General features: G+C 38.8%; 3 protein-coding genes across 3 annotated transcripts; 1 reads left to right on the top strand and 2 right to left on the bottom strand.

Moving 5' to 3' along the window:
• The first annotated feature begins 1,810 nt into the window (after nucleotides 1-1,810).
• On the top strand, nucleotides 1,811-4,335 carry LOC148158131 (uncharacterized). The gene has a single exon (XM_088007902.1). The coding sequence runs from the start codon at nucleotides 1,857-1,859 to the stop codon at nucleotides 3,876-3,878; it is 2,022 nt and encodes a 673-aa protein (XP_087864028.1). The 5' UTR covers nucleotides 1,811-1,856; the 3' UTR covers nucleotides 3,879-4,335.
• Nucleotides 4,336-6,027: 1,692 nt separating this feature from the next.
• LOC106910340 (uncharacterized) lies at nucleotides 6,028-17,486 on the bottom strand. Its single transcript, XM_088007787.1, has 8 exons — nucleotides 16,800-17,486; nucleotides 14,586-15,305; nucleotides 10,927-12,757; nucleotides 9,813-9,989; nucleotides 9,050-9,223; nucleotides 8,379-8,552; nucleotides 8,242-8,288; nucleotides 6,028-7,114 (listed from the first exon to the last, which is right to left on the bottom strand). Exons 2-8 carry the CDS (start codon nucleotides 15,190-15,192, stop codon nucleotides 6,516-6,518), a joined length of 3,609 nt encoding a protein of 1,202 aa, XP_087863913.1. The 5' UTR covers nucleotides 15,193-15,305; nucleotides 16,800-17,486; the 3' UTR covers nucleotides 6,028-6,515.
• A 98-nt stretch (nucleotides 17,487-17,584) lies between these two features.
• On the bottom strand, nucleotides 17,585-20,145 carry LOC106912517 (uncharacterized). The gene is given in 2 exon segments (XM_088007784.1): nucleotides 17,585-19,580; nucleotides 19,582-20,145. Coding segments are annotated over 2 exon segments (1,785 nt in total). The 5' UTR covers nucleotides 19,957-20,145; the 3' UTR covers nucleotides 17,585-18,170.
• Nucleotides 20,146-20,381: the final 236 nt, after the last annotated feature.

The following is a 20,381-nucleotide window of genomic DNA, read 5'->3' as shown; positions in this document are numbered from 1 at the left end:
TATGGAGAATATTGTGAGCAGCGCATCGACAAAAGCATAATGCCGAAGCCGGACGCCATCTTTCCCGCCGTTAAAACTGTACAGGACAGGCTGAAATCCTAGAGGACGGCCTGAAAGAACTCAGATGTCACAATTCTTAGAAGATTTTTACAGAATCCTGAAAGAGGAAAGAAACCATGGTTCGATAGAATCATAGCGCATACCACTGTGATTTAATACATCACCACGAGATGGCGCCAAAGTTCATTCCTGCCAGTTGGAATATAGTCACATTCCAGATTATGTTAATATCCACCAACAACTGAAATCTTCTGTTTGTTTGTTTGTTTGTTAGTTGTTTGTTTTGTTGTTGACAGGAACCACTCATGTTTCTTTAAAGTGATTCTGAATAAATGACTGAATTGATTAGATACTGCTTATTCTGAATAAAAACACATTTAAATGCAAACATTTAAGTTAAATGTCTCTTTGCAGCCTTTGCTCACTTGGTTTTGGTTTTGTTTAAGTTTAGAAGATGGAGTTAATGAACCATATCTTTAATAGAATGACTCCAGAGAAGAAAAAAATATGAAAACAAATCACATTTTGTTCAATAATAACAACAATAAAGGAAAATTAAACAAAAATAAAGTAATTAATTAATTACCAGAAATGTTTACTCTCAGTAAATGAACAATAAACTAGTGCTTATTTAATGTTTCAATTATGATTTCATTAAATTATTTTAAAAACTGCAGATTTAAAAAAGAAAAAAATGACAGAAGAACGTAGTTCGTTTGTAACAAACCACGTGACAAACGAACCTGGAGTGCCATCAAGTGGTTAAACTGCGGCACTGCAGGACATTTTCAGATGAAATGTAAAATGTAAGTAAGTGACTTTTTCAATAAATGACCACCAGAGGCGTTTTTAAGATCCTGATCTCTTTTTTTGTTAGATTAGATCCTACAACCTAAAATGTTTTTACTTAATTACATTTTTGTTCAAATAAAAATATGTTTTATTTTTGATGAACTTCCTTGATATTCATTATTCCATAAAGATGTGCCTTATTTGATGTCTGATTTGTTTGCACTTTGTTATGTTATATTTAAATCTTATCTTATTTAAATATTAATATATTATTTAAAGTATTTCTGTAGCTGTACTATTTCTACGCTTTATTAATTGGCCCTTATTTTATAAATATTGAGCTGGAGGAATCCGTCCAACTAAGCAGTTTGGATACTGAAGCGTTTGGATAAAAAAGACTTTTCCCCTCCACCAATCACAGCCGCTCTGTGAGGAAAAACCCGCCTGATAAAAGACACTTTGCGGCCGCATTTGCGCAGAATCGCGGTGCCACGGCTGCGCAAATGATCAATTTTCTGTGATTTTAAGATCGTTTGTAGTAAGTTCAGTTATTAAAGTAATCTGAAAACAATCCTGCTTGTGTTTACTGCTGCTGTGTGTCAGTCCTGTGTCAGTCAAGCACTTAAATCATTTTTCGCGCTACATCATGGAAAGAGTGGAAGTATTCAGTGAGTGGAGGAGTCCTTCTCAGCCTCAGAGCCTCTAAAAAACATGTAAACTTTGACTTTCCCCCTTTAAGTTAGACTATTTCTCTGAGTTGCACACAACTGGTGACACCTAGCAACGGTTGCTGAGCTGACGCCACTTGCTTGGATGGAATCTGGCCTTTTATGACATCACAGAGCTTTCTGAGCTCTGTGATGTCATAAATCACAGAGAAGTGGCAGAATTCTTTCCTTCTGCCACTTTCTTTGTGAGAGACAGCTGGAGTTTGTTGAGAGACTGAGACAGTTTGTGATTTAAAAGAAATTTTGCTTTATTTTCCATTGCAAATCCAAGAAACTATGAGTGACTTAAAGAATATAAAGCCTCTTGCCTTCCCGACTTTTACCGGGGACATGATCTCACCGATGATTGAAGAGTTTCTTTGGTCCATTTCATTGGATCAGATGGTGGATTTGGCCAAGGGGAAACCTGATTGCGCCACAAAGTCCAGCTTGAAGGATCTGTTTTTAAAGTTAGTGGATAAATGTTGCACCTTCATTCTCTGCAATATCCCTAAAGAGGGCATAAGACCCCAAGATGTGGAGACGATCTTGGGCAATGTGCTGCTAACAACATTTGAGGACATCTTTGCGATTACGGGGAAGATTCATCCCATGAGCTTTGACAGTTTCAATGAATTATTCATTAAATATGTCAAAGAATCGTTGAGATCTGTCTGCTCCACACATGATTCAGTAATTTCTGTGGTCCACCACTTGTCTTGGTCGGAGGCAGGGGATTCCATCTTTCCACATGGACTCCGGCTGATAGAGGAATTGTTAGAGATTTACTTTCAAGAAAATAGTGAGACAGAACAAAAAATTGCTGAATACCAGCAACGGAGAAAAGACCACCCAGGTGCCAGCTCGGATGTTGGTAATTTCCAAGCTGTGGAGAAAGACACCACCAACACTCCACAGAGTAGAGGAACCCAAAAAGCTATGAAGTGTCATACCGACCGCAGTGGGAAGTTTAATGTAAACCTCATACCAGACAACCTTGAGAAATTAGACTCTGAGGAGGCAACAGATGAGACGTGTGACAGAAATCTTGTTTCTGAAAATCAGGAATCAGATATAAAGATGGTGGATGAATTTATTTTGGAGGAACTTTCAAACATCACTGATGCAAATGATTTGATCTCTAAAGAGAGGGAATCAGATATAAAGATGGTGGATGAATTTATTTTGGAGGAACTTTCAAACATCACTGATGCAAATGATTTGATCTCTAAAGAGAGGGAATCAGATGTAAAGATGGTGGATGAATTTATCTCTAAAGAGTTTTCAGATCTGACGAAGGCAAATCATCTTGTGCTTAAGGAAAAGGAGTCACGTCTGGAAATGATGGAAGACTTCATCTTTGACATGCTGCCAAAGGTCAGGGAAGTGAAAGAGTCAATCTCTGACCAACAACATTTAGAGATCCCAGATAATTCCTTGGATGCTCTTCCACCAACTGAAAATCGAGGGTCTAGAGATCAAGAGGATTCTGTTGTGCTATCGGAAGAGGCCCCAACTGAAAATCAAGGGTCTAAAGATCAAGAGGATTCTGTTGTGCTATCGGAAGAGGCCCCAACTGAAAATCAAGGGTCTAAAGATCAAGAGGATTCTGTTGTGCTATCGGAAGAGGCGCCATCTGAAAATCAAGGGTCTAGAGATCAAGAGGATTCTGTTGTGCCTCTTCCCATAGCACAACAAAATAACAAAGCAGCTGGAGTCAAAATTAAGAAGAAGCTCCAAAAAGAAAGCAAAGAACAACGCGACAGAGTTTCACCAGCACCAGGACATGAAGAAACACCAGTTTCATCAGTGGAAAACCTCATTTCGGAGGAATCAACCCACTCAAACGGGAGACAGTTAGTTGATGCAGAGCAGGAGTCAGTGGTTACCACAAAGCTTGCTGAACCGCTGCCAGTGGCTTCAGACGCAGAAAAGGAGGAGCGGCAGTCATCCATCAAGCTGCTTGTTAATGCATTCGTTACGAAGGCCATAACAAAATCAAAAATAATCTGCAAGTACAAACACCTCCAACAAATCACAGAGAGGTTGTCTGAGAAAATCTTTGCTGAGGTCAAGGTACAAGATCTAAAGGACATTCAAAGTAAACTGAACAGTCTCAGCAAAGACATATTGAGAGAAGTCTCCAAAAAAATAGGCTGCTCAAAAAAAGATATTCTCTTACTGTTGGCTTTAAACAATTCAGTGGCAGACGAGGCATTCATTTCCATTTGCAAAGAGAAAATAGTAAAAAAAACCAAGAAACCCAGCCTCCTCAAACATTTCTGGACCTCTATAGGCAAGACTTTCAAGTCCCTATAAATAATTTTCTCATTTGTATGCAAGGCTATAATATAAATGTACGTTGGAGTTTATTGTGTTGCCCTGAGACAGACTGGCGACCTGTTATTTATGTACTTCTAATTTGCAAAATTTTTTGGTCAATTCAAACTAAAAGGGTTCAATTGTTAGGGGCTGCACAGTGGCAGAGTTGCCTTGCAGTAAGAAGGTCCTGGGTTTGATTACCAGGGCAGGGTATTTCTGCATGGAGTTTTCATGTTCTCCCTATGAATGTGTGGGTTCTCTCCGGGTACTCCGGCTTCCTCCCACAGTAAAAAAAAAAAGAAGCCTGTCAGGTTAATTGGTCTGTATAAATTCTCCCTGTGTGTGTGTGTGTGTGTGTGTATGGCTGGTTGTCCTGTCTGTCTCTGTGTTCCCCTGAGACAGACTGGCGACCTGTTATTTATGTACTTCTAATTTGCAAAATGTTTTGGTCAATTCAAACAAAAAGGGTTACAATGTAAGAGGCAGCACAGTGGCACAGTTGCCTTGCAGCAAGAAGGTCATGGGTTTGATTCCCAGGCCGGTGTTTTTCTGCATGGAGTTTTCATGTTCTCCCTATGCATGTGTGGGTTCTCTCCGGGTACTCCGGCTTCCTCCCACAGTAAAAAAAAAAAGCCTGTCTGGTTAATTGGTCTGTATAAATTCTCCCTGTGTGTGTGTGTGTGTGTGTGTGTGTGTGTATGTGTGTGTGTGTGTGTGTGGGGGAGTGTGTGTGTGTGTGTGTGTGTATGGCTGGTTGTCATGTCTGTCTCCGTGTTGCCAGACTGGTGACCTGTTACTTATGTAATTCCAATTTGCAAAATTTTTTGGTCAGTTCAAACAAAAAGGATTACAATGTAAGAGGCAGCACAGTGGCACAGTTGGTATGTTGCCTTGCAGCAAGAAGGTCATGGGTTTGATTCCCAGGCCGGTGTTTTTCTGCATGGAGTTTTCATGTTCTCCCTATGAATGTGTGGGTTCTCTCCGGGTGCTCCGGCTTCCTCCCACAGTAAAAAAAAAAAAAGAAGACTGTCAGGTTAATTGGTCTGTATAAATTCTCCCCAGGTGTGTGTGTGTGTGTGTGTGTGTGTGTGTATGGCTGGTTGTCCTGTCTGTCTCTGTGTTGCCCTGAGACAGACTGTCAACTTGTGATGTACTTCTAATTTGCACAATTTTTTGGTCAATTCAAACAAAAAGGGTTCAATTGTTAGGGGCTGCACAGTGGTGCAGTTGTTAGAGCAGTTGCCTTGCAGCAAGAAGGCTCTGGGTTCAGTTCCCAGGCCCCAGTCTTTCTGCATGGAATATTCATGTTCTCCCTGTGCATGTGTGGGTTTTCTCCGGGTGCTCCGGTTTCCTCCCACAGTCCAAAAAAATAACTGTCAGGTTAATCAGTCTCTGAGATTCACAGGAGCAGCAGCCACTAATCCGCCATGACTGATTAGTTTTTTAAGAACAATCTAAAACACGACTTAATCAGTTAATAAATAGCTTTTTTTCATTTTATATTGTTTCTGAACTGTTCGTGCTTTGCTAGAGTAGGGGTGCAATATCGAGGGAGGTTTTGAGTTAGGTGACAAACTGAACGCCGCCAGGACGTTCAGTTTTCACACACACACAACAAACACACATATATATGTGTGTTTGTGTGTGTGTATTATATATATATATATATATATATATATATATATATATATATATATATGTATATATATATATATGTGTGTGTGTGCGTGTGTGTGTATGTGTGTATATAAATACTTTTGTGCTATAATACCCCCAAGAATTTAAAACTACTTTCACCCCTGGGTATTAATGTTATATACTTTTCAACAAAAAATCTCTTTATTTAAGCAATGTCCGGTTTGCATATTGGGTTTGGTACAATATGCTAATCTTGAATGTTGTGTTTTTCTTACTACAAGCAGAAAATCAGCATAAAAGGAAACAAAGAATTGAAAACATCAATATGAATGTAATTTATATCATTGTTTCTGTCGTGCTTGTTTTAGATGTTTCTCTACTTTAACACACTTGATTCAGATGATTCCAGTTTATTAAAAGCATGTTAGGTTGGCTGAAAAAGGGAAGGGCTTAAAACACTCATTTATATAATGTGTTTCAGTTAGTGATGGAATTAATGACACCAATATTCATTTTCAGCTTAATTTATGAATTTCCTTAGCACAGCCACAGCTGAGACAAAGTGCTGAACATCAGAGATAAATAATAAAAAAGAAAACAACAAATAAAATGAAAACGCTAAACACACAGCCATGTAAAGAAATTAAAAACTCACGTGAAAACATAAAAACAAATCAGTAGAACAGATTAAATAAAATACAAGTTGGGTAAAATAAAGTCTCAGTTGGGTTAAGAGATTAATGAGGAAAAAAGTTAATCATTTTATTTTATTTAAATACATAAGAAATGTTTTTTTTTAATCAAAAATAAATTTCATTGCTCAAACTTAGGCAAGATTTTTCTTCCATCCTGGAACCAGTCAATATTTTCATCTTGTTAATCTAATTAAAACAATGACAAGAACAGCAACACAAACTCCTTTTTATACTTTAAAAAATCCCCGAACAAGTTTACTGTAATTTTAAATTAGTAGATATTAAACAACGTATTTACTACCTAAGTAGTTGATCTCTGCTCAGCAGCAGTTTTTACAGACTCATCTACTAACGGTGAACAGATGGACACTGAAGACCTAATTTTGAGCCAGTCAAGTGCCTTGTCTCGATCACATCCAAATCCAGCATAAAGTGGTTTGGTGAATGTGGTGTGGAAAGTGTGGAGGTGGATCAATGTGTCAAAGGAGACCACATAGAAGGACAGGATACCAGCAGGATGGTCCACATAGACTGCTACTCTGTCATAAACACGAGAAGGCAAACGTATTTCCTTTTTTTCTTTGTCATGGAAGACACCAAAACGGTTGAGGCCGCATGTCAGAGTCCAGGACTTGTCATTTCTTCCAAACAGAGATTTAAAAGTGTTTCCTTTTCTGCGGATTCCTCTGTAGCTGACAGCTACTTCAACCAGTCCTTTCCATTTCACCTCCCAGTAACAACGACCAGGCAGAGCATGTTTACACAGCACCTGGGGCCAGAAGTCAAATCTTTCAAAATGATCCGGATACTCATGGTAACCTGAACATACCTTCCTCCTGCTTTGGGACATTTTGAGGTTTTGGTTTATTGTGTTTGGGTCCAGCTCAAGTTCACAGGTATCTGATAGAGAAAATCAGAAACAACAGTTGGTAAATTCAAAGAACCAAAGATTCAGTTCTGACGATGCATGTAAGGTTAATCTGTCTGTGTAAAAAAAAAAGTAATAAGAAAATAGGTAAATAAAAATAGAATTTAAATAAAACTTAAATCATTAAAACAAAAAGGTAAAAAGTAAATAGCAAGTAAATAAAAAAAGCAAAATAAAAAATAAAAATAAAACTATAAAATGATTTAATAAATAAAACTGACAAAAAAATATTTCCAGCTAACATTAAAACATTTTTCAAACAGACCAAGATCGTGATCTTATACTTTGTTCCAGTTGTAGTCTGAAGAAGGGAAATTCCGACTTCCCAGTTGGAAAAATCAACTGGAACGCCCTCCAAAGTCAGATTTCCCACTGGGAAACTGGGAGGAACTCCTATTACACCCAGCTACGACGTGTAAAGTGGAGTTTGCGTTTCTTTGGTAGCTCCTCCCATAAAAGGTGGTATAAACATATTTATTTTGCAACATACACATGTAACAGTGCAACTAAAATTAGGAATCTTATCCGATCATGTGATCGGAAATCGGCTTGATCACTTGGTTTCAGACTCGATTGGATTCTGGCGTCATTTCCCTATCAGGGAACTGAAAAAACAAACAAACAAACAAACAAACAAACAAAACAGAGAGCTACCGTGGATTATGGTAAATATAGTTATTCTGTCGCACCGAAATAAATATCTTCATTTTATTCCCGTAGCCTCCGTGGGTATAAGGAGGATAAAAAATAAGGGACATGTTGGTTCTTTTGACCCGATCAGGGGCCAAAAAGATCTGATCGGGACATCGATATCTAAAATCAATGTTACTTGTAGCGCCTGCAAACATAAACTGAACAAATTAAGTGGTGTTTGACTATTATGGAAAGTAAAGCTTGTAAGAGTCATGGGCGTCGCCATGTTGAAATTAAGACTTCTTAACTAAAACATCAAACAAGTTGAAGATTTCTCTTAAGAGTTATAAAACAGAACAAGCTGTTTTTTTTAAGTCATAGTAGTTAAATTTTGTATGAATTACCTTTTAATTTTAATGCTTGTTGTATTTTAAATGTTTTGAAAGTCAGAGTGATCATAACTTACATTTCCTGATGTCGGGCTGCAGCTTCTGCTCTCCATAGTGGTCCAACCTAAAAAAAGAAATCTCCATCAGCTCAGTGAATGAGGCTCATCAAAACTATGAGAACTTTCTCTTTCAACAAGAGTGTTTGTCCACATACCTTAGTGTCTCTAGACTCCAGGCTGGGTCCTCTAGTCCAGCGACTAACTGCTCCATTCCTGACTCTCCTGGATTGTTGTGTCTCAGGTCAAGTTCTCTGAGGTGGAAGGGGTTGGCGTTCAGAGCTGAAGCCAAACAATCACACCCAGCCTCCGCAACCAAACAGTTAGACATCCTGCCAGAGCACAAATAAGCTTCATTTTAAGAAACTGAACATAATAAAAGAAACAGTCATACTGTTAAAATATCAATAAATAGCTATTTGTTTCAACATTCAATAAGTGCTTCTTAAAATGAAATAATATTTAACACCTTTTCAGTCTATGCAGGATTTCATGATTGTTTTGTGTTTTTTTTTGCAATCAAAATCACAGATTTAATGCTAATTTAGAAATGTATGATGTTAAATGTGACTTTTTATTAATCAATGTATTGATCACAGACTACAACTTGACATTAAATATGGTTGAGGCAGCAGTCACTTAAACACAATGTTTTTGGCCAATTTTGAGAGGAATTTGCAGTAAAATCAGAAAAAGCTTTGATTTTGTGTGAATTTAGCAAGAGTTGAGTGTAGAGGGCCACATAAAAAGCTACAGTGGGCCAGATTTGGCACCCGGGCCTCGAGTTTGACGGTCGTGCTATTCATCATAATTAAACCGCTGCACCAACCTGAGACTTTCCAGTTTGCAGTTTGGACTCTGTAGCCCAACAGAGAGCAGCTTCACTCCTGAATCCTGCAGGTCACTGTTGCTCAGGTCCAGTTCTCTCAGATTGGAGGACTGAGAACTGAGAACCAGAGCAAGAGCTTCCAGGGATCGCTCTGATAATCTGCAGCCTGTTAACCTAGAAAGGAAAACAGTTGAACTTAGCATTGTTCAAGAAATTTGCATGGTTTGCTAATTTTACACAGTGACAGTTTTAACAAATGTGTCAAAAAAGACCTTGTTTATTAAAGTTGCACACTGCAAATTTCAGCTGAAATTTGTCAGCAAAAATAAGAACAATAACTTTTGGATATCCTCTAGTTTGTTCCAGTTTATCTCACCCAGCATCGTCCCTCAGCACTTTGTAACTTGAAACACAGTTAGTATAAAACTTTGTAAATTGGCCTTTCACAATAAATTCTTGCTCCAAGTGAAGCAAAATCAAAAGTAAATTTATTTAAATGTTCCTGCCTGTTTACATCCTGAGTTGGAATGATGTGTTACATACACATTTTATATAAACCCCAAAATGTAATTTTCTTAGATTTGCTGTGCTATAATTGTAATGATCTTGTATGATTTTGTATTTATGGCTGTTATTCTTGATATTAAAATATATTTGATGAGCTGAAACAATTTTGTGGGACAAAAACATCAAAAAAAGAAACCTTATAGAGAGAAATATTTTAAACAGCATTTCCACATCATAATTAAACCGCTGCACCAACCTGAGACTCTCCAGTTTGCAGTTTGGACTCTGCAGCCCAACAGAGAACAGCTTCTTCATTCCTAAATCCTGCAGGTCACTTTTGCTCAGGTCCAGTTCTCTCAGATTGGAGGACTGAGAACTGAGAACCAGAGAAAGAGCTTCCAGGGATCGCTCTGATAATCTGCAGCCTCTTAACCTAGAAAAGAAAACAGCTTATCTTACAGTTGTTCAAGAACCTAACACGGTTTACTTGATGTTTTCCCCTTTAAAATAAAATAAATTTGTCAGCAAAAATTAAAATAATAATACTATCTACAATATGGCTGCAACTAGCAACAACTTTAGTTGTGGATTAATCTATTATTCTGACAAGTAATCAGATAAAATATTGACACATTCTGCAGGTTTTTTATTGAAGTCTTTTTCATGTAATATTGGAAATACATAAAAAATGAACAAAAATTGATTCATTTGCAATGGGAAAATAAACATATTATTGTCTAAAATGTGATAACAGCATTTTTGACCGTTAGTGAACATCTGTAGCTTAAAAATATTTCTAACATCAACATGTGAAAGCTCAGCTCTTCCTGCTTGACTCAACATCAGTACAGCTCATTTGTTGACTATTAACAAATGATTAACAGGTTTATACCAAAATGTGCTTAATAGAGAAACTTTATAGCACAATTCAAATTAGTTGAAGCTAGATCTAGTCCACCTGAGGAGCTTGGGGTAGAATATTTACAGTCAAAGAAGGATTTTCTTAATCTTAAATCCAAAATGTATATTTTATGTACAGTTTTGGCTTAATTGCTATTTTGTTCTCTCAGCAAAAGGACATTTCTAGAGTCTGTATACCCCAGTTAACAATTCATGGTTTACTAAATTAGTTGGCAATTATTTCAATAATCGATTCATCATGATTAATCGCTTCAGCCTTAATCAAACTGTATAACCTTTGAAAAATCCTCCTGTTTGTTCCAATGCATCTTACCCGGTTTTGTCCCACAGTACTGAGACTTGAAAACACACTTAATGTAAAACTTGGTCTTTCACAACCAATTTCTTCTACAAGTAAATCAATTATAAAAACTCATCAGTTTGTTTTAAGTATTCCTTTTTGTACTCACAGAGCTTTTCTGGAGGCTTCCAGGACAGGCATGAGCTGCAGCAGAACCTCCTCTGACTCAGAGTATTTGCTCAGGTCAAACTCATCCAGATGCTTTTCTGACGATAGTAAGATTAAGATCAGAACTGACCACTGATCAGGTGATAGTTTATCCTTGGAAAGACATCGTGATCTCAGGCACATTTGGATCTCCTCCACAACAGAGTCCTCCCTCAGCTCATTCAGACAGAGAAACAATACTAAGACCCTTTCTGGTGATGTACTCTCACTGATTTTTCGCTTCATGTACTTAATTGTTTTCTGGTTGGACCATGAGGTACTTCTTGTTGGTGCCAACAGGTCATGTAGGAGAAACTGATTTGTCTGCAGAGAAAGACCCATGACGAACCGTAGGAACAACAAAAGCCGTCCATTTGGAGTTTCCAAGGTTCTCTTCAGTGCTGTTTTATGAAGTTTTGTTGTTGAGGTTCTGGCGAAACAGGGGAGCCAGTTCTCAACTGTCATCCAGGACTCAGGCATCACATTTTTGTTTTTGGAGACCAGGGAAGTGATCACATGAACAGCAGCAAGAAACTTCTGAATGCTGGACTGAGTAAAACAAGAAATCATCTTCTGGTAATTGTCTGACATCTTTCCAGAAAATGTCTTGAAGATCTCTTTGAACCATTCAGAGCGCTCTGATGTCACTGTAAGGCCACAGCTTCTTAAGTCCTCCTCAGTAAATACAGTGTTATCTCTGAGGAGCTGCTTAAAGGCCAGTTTGGCCAGAGACTTGATCCACATGATGCACTTTCCAGTATCATACTTTTCCTTCATGTGGTTGATCTGAACCACCAGAAACTCTGTGTACATCTCCGTCAGGGTGCTGGGAAGAGCTCCTCTCTCTCTTGTTTCCCACAGATTCTCCAGAACTACAGCAGTGATCCAGCAGAAAACAGGCATGCGGCACAGGAAATGAATCATTTTTAATGTCTTGATGTGGGAGATGATTTCTCTGGCACGTGGCTCATCTCTGAATCTCTTCTTAAAGTACTCGTCTTTCTGCAGGTCACTGAACCCTCTGAGCTCCGTCACCATGCCAACACACTCAGGAGGGATCTGACTGGCTGTTTCAGGTTGTGTGGTTATCCAGAGGTGAGCAGCAGGAAGCAATTTCTTCATGATGAGCTTAGTCAGAAGCACTTCTACTCTACTTGACTTTCTTGCGTTCGATTTATTTGTCCCGCTGATGAAGTCAAACTCGAGGAAATTCTGATCCAGACCATCGATGATAAACAGAAGTTTGAATTCACTGCTGTCACAGCTGGTTTCTCTCACATTTTGTAAATCTGTGAAGATTGTGCTAAGAGTCTCCTCCGTAATGCCGCTGGACGGCATTCCCGGAACGACTGTGTGAATTAGCTCTGCTAGAGTAAACCTCTCTCCTCTCCATAAACACAGCCGACGAGCATCAAGAGGGAAAACGAGATGAAATTCTTGATTAAATCTCTTTTCAGCCCAATCCAACATAAACTGTTGCACTAGGAAGGATTTGCCGATGCCAGCACACCCTTTGGTCACCACTGTTCTGCTGGATTTGCCTCTTCTGGACAGATGTTGAAACATGCTGCTGATATTCACCGGTTTAGATGTTTCTGTTTCTGAGCCTGTGACCTCATGCTGACCCCGTTCATCCGTGATGAACAGCTCTGGATCCAGGTAGCATAGAGTCTCCTCGTCATGGTTCTCCAACCAATCATCTTTCACAGATATGAACATGTTCTGGAGGATGGACTGCAGCACAGCCGGGCTTGATGTGGTTTGTGGACAAGGCAGTGCTGACATCTTCACACCTGCCAAAAATAAACAAATCCTGAGCAATCTGGATGGCTGCACCCATAAATACTTATAGACACATGAAACATCATTAAGGACACTGGTCTTATAACTCCGAAAATGTTGTAAATTTACAGGCTTTACAGTTTTTTCTAAAGCAGGGGTGGGCAACTCCAGGCCTCGGGGGCCGGTCTCCTGCAACTTTTAGATGTGTCTCTACATCAACACACCTGAGTCAAATAATGAGGTCATTAGCAGGACTCTGGAGAACTTGACTGCACTGTGGAGGTGATTCAGCTATTGGATCCAGGTGTGTTGGGCCAAGGAGACATCTAAGAGTTGCAGGACACTGGCCCTCGAGGACCAGGATTGCCCACCCCTGTTCTAAAGCGTTAGGATAACCTCCAGACTGACATCTCGGTCAGTAGTTTCTGATTCTGGAGGAACTGCTTGTGTTATGTATTTCACAAACCAACAATGGACATTTGGTTCAATTGTAGAGACTGTTGCTCATTGGGATAAGCAGTTATTCTTCCATCCAGTCCACCAGGCATTGAACAAGCAGGAGAGTTTTGTACAAGCTAGAAACAGGAGATGGAAGACCGATTGATACCGGATTAAACTGATTGGTATCGGTATCAACCAGTTTTCCATCAAGGCTGGACATTGAACCATGTTCTTCCTTTTATCACAGTGGACCCATCTTCTGATGGCTTATTCCGAAAAGAAAATTGAGAATACCACCAAACTTAGGTCATCTCACATCTTGAACATCACAAAGTCCCCAGATCCCAGTCCAACAGTGGACCTTTGGCCTGTGATGGACCAGAAGACTCTCATCCTCAATGCACAGCATTGAGGATGAGAGTCTTCTGAGATGAAGAAAAAGGCCAGGAAGAATTAAAGCTGTTCTGAAAACAAAAGAATTTAGCAAGGTGCCAAGGGAAAATGATCTGTCCCTGGCTAGTCTTAGCAAAGTGTAAATCAGGGTTGTGCCCCTGGGCAAGGCTCTTAACTCCAAATTTCCTTCCATTCTGCCATTCAGCGTATGAATGTTTGGATGTTTGTGAGTTTGACTGAGTGAATATTATTTGAGAAAAATTGCTTTGAGTAGTCAGTATGACACGACCAAAGTCAATCTTCCAGGACAGGCATTATGCATGTTTCAGTCATCTCTCTCTGTTGGCTGTAACTCCCTCCTCATCCTGTCAATGTTCTGCAGAGGACTGCTAACAAGACATCGTTTGATTCAAGTGTGTTAAATCTGGGAGAGAACTAAAACATGCAGGATACCGGCCCTTTAAGGCTGACTTTGGACACCTCTGCAGTATGTGGATTGAATTTACATACTCATGTCATACTGACGCCTGAAATCATGTTTTCTCGACCAACATTCACTTAATCAAACTCACAAATATGCACATTGGAAGGGAATTTGGGAATAAGTGTCTTATCCACACCAATGTTTGACTGCAGGAAACTGTAATCAAACCCACAAGTTTTGGATGGAAAGATGACTACTCTTCTTTCCATAGTGAGTCGTAGTTGACCCTGAAACAGTGTCCATTGTTGGTATGTGAGATAGATGCAGTTCCTAAAGAATTGGGAAATGCTGATTGGGGTGTCAGCCTGGAGATTATCCTAAGGTTGTAATATAAACTGTTTTAAATGTAAATTTATGTGGTTTTCTGACTACTTAAAGCACTTTCTCTCAACCAACGTTCAATCAAACTTACAAACATGCACACAATCATACACCAATATGCAAATGAGAAGGCAACTGCAAGTGTCCAGGGTACAGCATTTATAAAGAACATTGTTTGGACCTTGTTTACAGAAGATTACCTTCAGGTTGCTTTGTGATTGCGTCAGATGGATAAATAAATAAATCTGCCTCATTTTCTTCATCGCTGCAGACCACCACAGAGACAGGAGAGAGCAGATTGTTTGGCGATGAGTTCATTAGACCTTCATTTTCCCCAGATTTGGCAGGAACTGGCTCATCAGACGGCTCTGGTGAAGGTGGATCAGGAGAGTAGAGAGGCTGTTCCTCAGTTGACTCAGTGGGTTGATTTCCTGCTCCGTTGGACACCAGCCTGTTCTTGGGCAGGACTTCAACCTCCTCATTGCCAACAATGACCTCATGACTGCAGTCTTCTGTTGGAGAAACCTCCTCTGCAGCCTTGGATGCAGCATTTGACAACTTCTCTGCCAGATCATTCCTATTCATCCTCTGTAAAACCATCCTGGCCACCTCCACACACCGGCGGCTGTAGGTTTGCACCATCAGGTCCACGGTATCCGGACGATCTGAACTCTCCAGCTGGCATTTTGGGATGGATGGGATGGCTTTCAGGAACTCTGCCTGCTGCAGGTACCACTTAAACTTCTTAAATTCTTTGTCTCCCAAGTCCTCCAAAGATTCTAGCAGCTCTACTGCTCCTGCCATCATTTCTCACAGCTGCACCATGCTGAGGCTTTGTCTCAGAGGACAGTCAAAGGTCAAACTCCACTGCATTCCTATGGAGTCAAAGCATGGATGGAGGACAGCACTGAAACAAGAATCTGTAACGGAACCATTTCAGAAATTCAGTTATGATGTTTTTACATGTAAAACCAAATAATATTTTTTATTAGACACTATCATCTAAATATTTTTCATCTTATTAGAAATTATGTATAAAAAATGATGGCATCTCTGGAAAATAAATTTAAATAATTTGACCACAGGGACATTTTAAACTATAGTGTCTCCTCTAATTAGCATTACATGTGTCTTCACGCTTGTAGTCAGTCTATTTAAAATTTCCATCTTTTGGACATTTTTTGAGTTCCTAAAATAAAAAATTTTCAACATTTCAGAAATCTCCAAGTTTTTTTCTAGAAAATTTCTATAATTTTTAATGGAAATTTATTATCTTTTTTCTATCTACAACATCCATAATTTGCCGTTGTACTTCCTCCATCATTGTTGCTTGAACCTTTGGATGTGGTGGGCAGCAAACACACCAGACTCTTTTGCTTCAAACGAAGCATTTCTGGGCTGCATGCGGATCGTTGCATCACTGAGATGTAATCGGCCTTCAAAGGATGCAACCCTTGAATTTGGACACATCTGTTGAAAATAATGGATCTAAAACCAGAGTTATTCCAACTGAAACTTCAGTTACGTTAGTATAATACTTATGAATTTGTTAATATGCTTCATGAAGCAATGTCCAGTGCAAGAAGGTGCTCAGTCACATTTGCCTCTTTGGTCTGTTTTAATCTCTTCCATCATTATGAAAATCATTGTTAGGAACTCCAGACACACTTCAGCTGATTCAGAAATAAGACGTCCGATAAAATCATATCTGATTTATGAAGAACAAACACTTCATCTTTGTAGTATTTGGAAATGAGGAACTTTGTTGAGGAAATGTTAGAAGGAAATTGTGAAATTTTGTTTGCTCACTTATTGAAACAAAGTAAAAATCAGAATTTAGGTTTTAAATCTGACATTCAGCCTGGAGGAAAAATCATGTATGCCTCTCTATCTTAAATTATTTTACAAATTTGATTTTCACTAAAATAAATTATTTTGTGGCTTTCAGTTTTCAGGTTCATTATAAGATCTATAACAGCCATAAGTCATGCAGACATTTAATAGTAGGGCATAGAAATGCAGACAGATCATCTCCTGAAAGACTGAATTTTAACAGTTTTTACCCTGTAAGTTGTTCTGCAGCACAGAAAATAGTTGTCTGAAGGTTTATTGTCTGCGTTTCAAACTACTCCCACTCTTAAGTCATTATCAAATCATAATTTATCTGCCTGTCCCTTCAGCTTCAGCAGCATCAGGTTAACATATTACATAAGAGATGAAAGGAAAACAATTCCTCTCCTCAGACAACAGAATGAGTACCGTAATCTATCATTCAACATCATTTCCTGTTTTCATCATATTTAACACCTACATGTTACATAGGATTTTCTTCTAAGCCGCAAAGCAGAAAGTATTTATATTTCATGACTCCAGTTTCAGTTTCTGTAGAAATAGCAAAGTAAAAAAAATCTTACCTGGTTAGTTTTACTTTACAGAAACAGTTGTAGGAAAGCTCAGCAAAGTTTTATTTCTTTCAGGAAGATGACATTTAGTTTGTTGCACATAGCCACATCCTGTCACTGCGACAGGAAACAAACATAACCTTGGTTCAGAGTGACAGTAACCATTAGGTAACGCAGGAAATTACCAACCTGCAAGAAGAGAGAATTTTAACAAAATGCTGATCAGTTATTTTATTATATTAAACAAAATCATTAAATATTTAGTTTATTTTTATTTTTTTTATTTTTTTGGCCTTGATCTGGACATTTGAAAAAACTCTGTTAAATAGCATAAAGTCAGATCAGCTTCATTTTATCCAAATGTTTTGTTTAGTTGTTTTTATTCTGCCTTCTTGTTCTTTAACTACCATCGAGATTTGTGACCAAATTCAGAAACGAGACACCAAAGCTTTGTAGATCCTCCATCAATAACAGGATGCCTTTATTTATTAAAATAAATACATACGCTGTTTAGTTAAAAGAAATTAAATATTTTCTCTGTAGGGCAACAATACAGCCCTGCATATTTAAATAAAAATTAAACTACTGAATACATGCAAAGTTATATTCAGATTATTTTACATTATAAGACAAACCATTTCAAGATACATGGACAAGAAATTTTGTCATGGCAAAAACAAATTATATAATGAAAGTGAAATCTGGGTTTTTGTTTATTAAGAGCTGTAGGAGGCGCTGCACCAAGAACCACTGAAGGAAATGATATGAAAACCCCTGAAGAAGAAACTGAGCACAACTTCCTTCACAGAATGGAAAGAAAAATGGAGTAGTGTCAGATTTGAATGGTTGTAAGATTTCTCTTTGTCTTTGGTAAAATACCGTGAACAATTTCTTCTGCTAGCGTTAGACTCCAAGTATGTTTGTATTTACCCATAATGCACTGTAGTCTGCTTGCCATTCACTTATGCATTTAAACTGGACCAGAGTTCACTTCAACCGAAATGAGCCCGAGGTTTGTTGGTGGACCAGCAGAGTTCGATTGTGTATTCATATCTCCACAAACCATCCAGACTTTCTAGGAAAACTAACTAGCACTGGATTAAAGTGGACTAAACGGTGTGAATGTATGAATGCAATTTAAGAGACTAAAGACAGAGGACTAAGCAGGCTCTAGCAAATGCTATATGGACTTAAACAAAAAACACTGAAATGATAAAAACTCAAACAGAATAAAACCAAACACCCCAGGATTGTGACATAAAGGACCTGGAGTTTCTGTAGATGTTTCTATCAAGGAATCAGTTAGGCCTCAATGTTAATGGATAACTACTCATATGTTCCCAGTGATTGTCTCTAACTTTAACACATTGGCTCAGGCTTATTTTATGGATTTCTACAATCCTCTGAACCCTGGTGTTCATTGCCTCTTTTTAACTCCAAGCAGGGACCATTGAGTTGACGACATTTCAGAACCGCTATCAGCACCAAAACAAACAAAATAATCAAAACAGAAATAATAGTTACGATTATGATGACCTGCTGTTGGGACACTACAGGGCTGTTTGGGACTGGTGTCGGGACTGGTGTTGGGTCAGGTTCTGTTATGATCATCTGCTTTTCACATGTGTCTCCATAGTAACCATCTGGACACTCACAAAACCACTCGTTGGACCTTAGCAGCCTCTTGCATATTCCATTGTTCCTACATTGATTGTTGTCACAGACAGGTAAGAGTCTGGAGTAATGAACAGAAATCCAACTTCCATAGCCACTCCAGGAACATTTCACTCGATGAAAAGGTGTTGGCACCTCTACAAACTGGTCTCCATAGGCAACTTGTGTAATTTTGGCATATTTTGTCAAAAGAATAGTAATTTCCTCATCATGATCCTTTGAAAACCATTTATGACTGCATCTTTGTGCAGTCATAAATAATTGTGAAATTGTCTTACGTTCACACTTCTTGTTTTCAAAACACTCTCTGGCTGTATCCTTCACCTCTTCAACATGTACCATGTCTGCCTTTACAGTAAAACCTACTGCAACTACCAGGTTGCCAGTAGTGAAGGTAAACTCAGTATTAAGCATGATATTTTTGTTCTGACTTTGGTCAAACACCACCACCACCCAGTTGTACCAGCTATACTTGATGTCCAAAGCTTCTTTCACCTGAAGAGCGAGGGAGTTTTGGTCAGAACCTTGATCTTTGGTGATCTCCACCACATCTTTCTTTAAGTATTGCTTATAGTTGGCGAGGCAGAACTCCACAGCCGATAACTGAGCTTTAGAGACGTTCTTGAACATCTGCTCATTTTTAGCTTCTTTGCTTTTGGTGTTAAGACCAGTCAGTTTCCAGTAGAACTGGTTGAGCACCATCCCTTTCCAAAGCAAGCTACTCAAGTACAGGTTGTATTTGCTGATCATATAAACGTCACATTTAAACTTCTTCTTCAGCAGACTGTTGAGGTTTTCACTCAGAGACGTGCTGTCCACTGTCAGGTAGCGGTAAAGATTGGACACACTGGACTCGGCTCCTGAACTTTCATAGTAGTGGGTGAATATTTTAATTTTCTTAGATGTTTCTTCAGGACTTTGAGATTCAGTTCTATGCAGAAACTCACCAAACTTCTCCCAGGTGTTGAGGATAGTATGTTCGTCTCTGGAATAGACGCTGACATAACTGAACCATTCTACATCTGTTGCCAGGTTGGAGATCTTAATGGACAAAGAGTCCAGTTTCTGGTTTACCTCAGCAAAACCTTTCTTTACCTCATTCTTTACCTTTATCCCTCAGGTCATCCTGAGGGATAAAGGCCAGGACCATATTGACGACAGAGAAGACCACAGCTCCAACTCCTGGTGCAAAACTAGCAAAGCTGGAGATGCCTTTCATTACAGCCGACAGCTTCTTGGAGTCCATGCTTCCCATGGCATCTTTGAAAAGAAACAGAGACTCCTTTGCAACAGTTAGGGTCTTCTCTGTTTTCTCTCTACTTTCATAAGGCAGCTGTAAGCCGAGAGCTGAGGCTGAAGGATCTGATCGCACAGAGAAAGTCGCCCAGTGAAGAAGAATCATTGAAGCAAACAGCATCGAAGCTGACCTGTTTGGAGCCATAGCTGAAAAACACAAGACACAACAAGGAATCAGTACCATTGTATCAAAACCCATCAGTATTGCTTAACCTTGGGACAATATGAGAACCTATTGAGCTAAACTCTTATTGAACAAATTATTCAGCATCAGATATCAATCAAAGTGGTCAATATTTTTATTGTCCTACAACATTGTTTTCATTAATGAAAACAATGTTGTTTTCATTAATGAAAACAACAGTGTTGTTTTCATTAATGGTGACAATAACAAACTTATTTAATTACTGGACTAAAACTAGAGTGAAACAGTTCTCATGAAAGTATGACTTAAGAATAGTTTTAGATAATTTAGTTAGCCTAATGCAGCATGTCTGTGTTAGTTTCAGGCTAAAAGACCAGGTTTCAGAAAGCTTACTGTGTCAGCCGCCTTGCAGGGAGAGCAGAGCTGGGATTTGGTCCAATGAGGTTTTCCAGAGGCGATTTGATCAGCAGCTCCTTTGA

Source organism: Poecilia mexicana, unplaced genomic scaffold (genome assembly GCF_051168715.1).
Source record: "Poecilia mexicana isolate PSO_F unplaced genomic scaffold, ASM5116871v1 scaffold_8, whole genome shotgun sequence".
Lineage (NCBI taxonomy): Eukaryota > Metazoa > Chordata > Actinopteri > Cyprinodontiformes > Poeciliidae > Poecilia > Poecilia mexicana.
Note: the sequence above shows the minus strand (reverse complement) of the source record. Positions and strands in the feature narration are given on the sequence as shown.

Bases quoted from the DNA above. Each gene is read 5' to 3' on its own strand.
- LOC148158131 (XM_088007902.1), top strand. From the start codon at position 1,857: ATGAGTGACTTAAAGAATATAAAGCCTCTTGCCTTCCCGACTTTTACC.
- LOC106910340 (XM_088007787.1), bottom strand. From the start codon at position 15,192: ATGATGGCAGGAGCAGTAGAGCTGCTAGAATCTTTGGAGGACTTGGGA. The intron at 12,758-14,585 runs GTAATCTTCTGT...TATTTTTGGCAG, and splicing joins AATCACAAAGCAACCTGAAG to GTGTGAAGATGTCAGCACTG. The intron at 8,289-8,378 runs GTATGTGGACAA...TTCTTTTTTTAG, and splicing joins TGGAGTCTAGAGACACTAAG to GTTGGACCACTATGGAGAGC.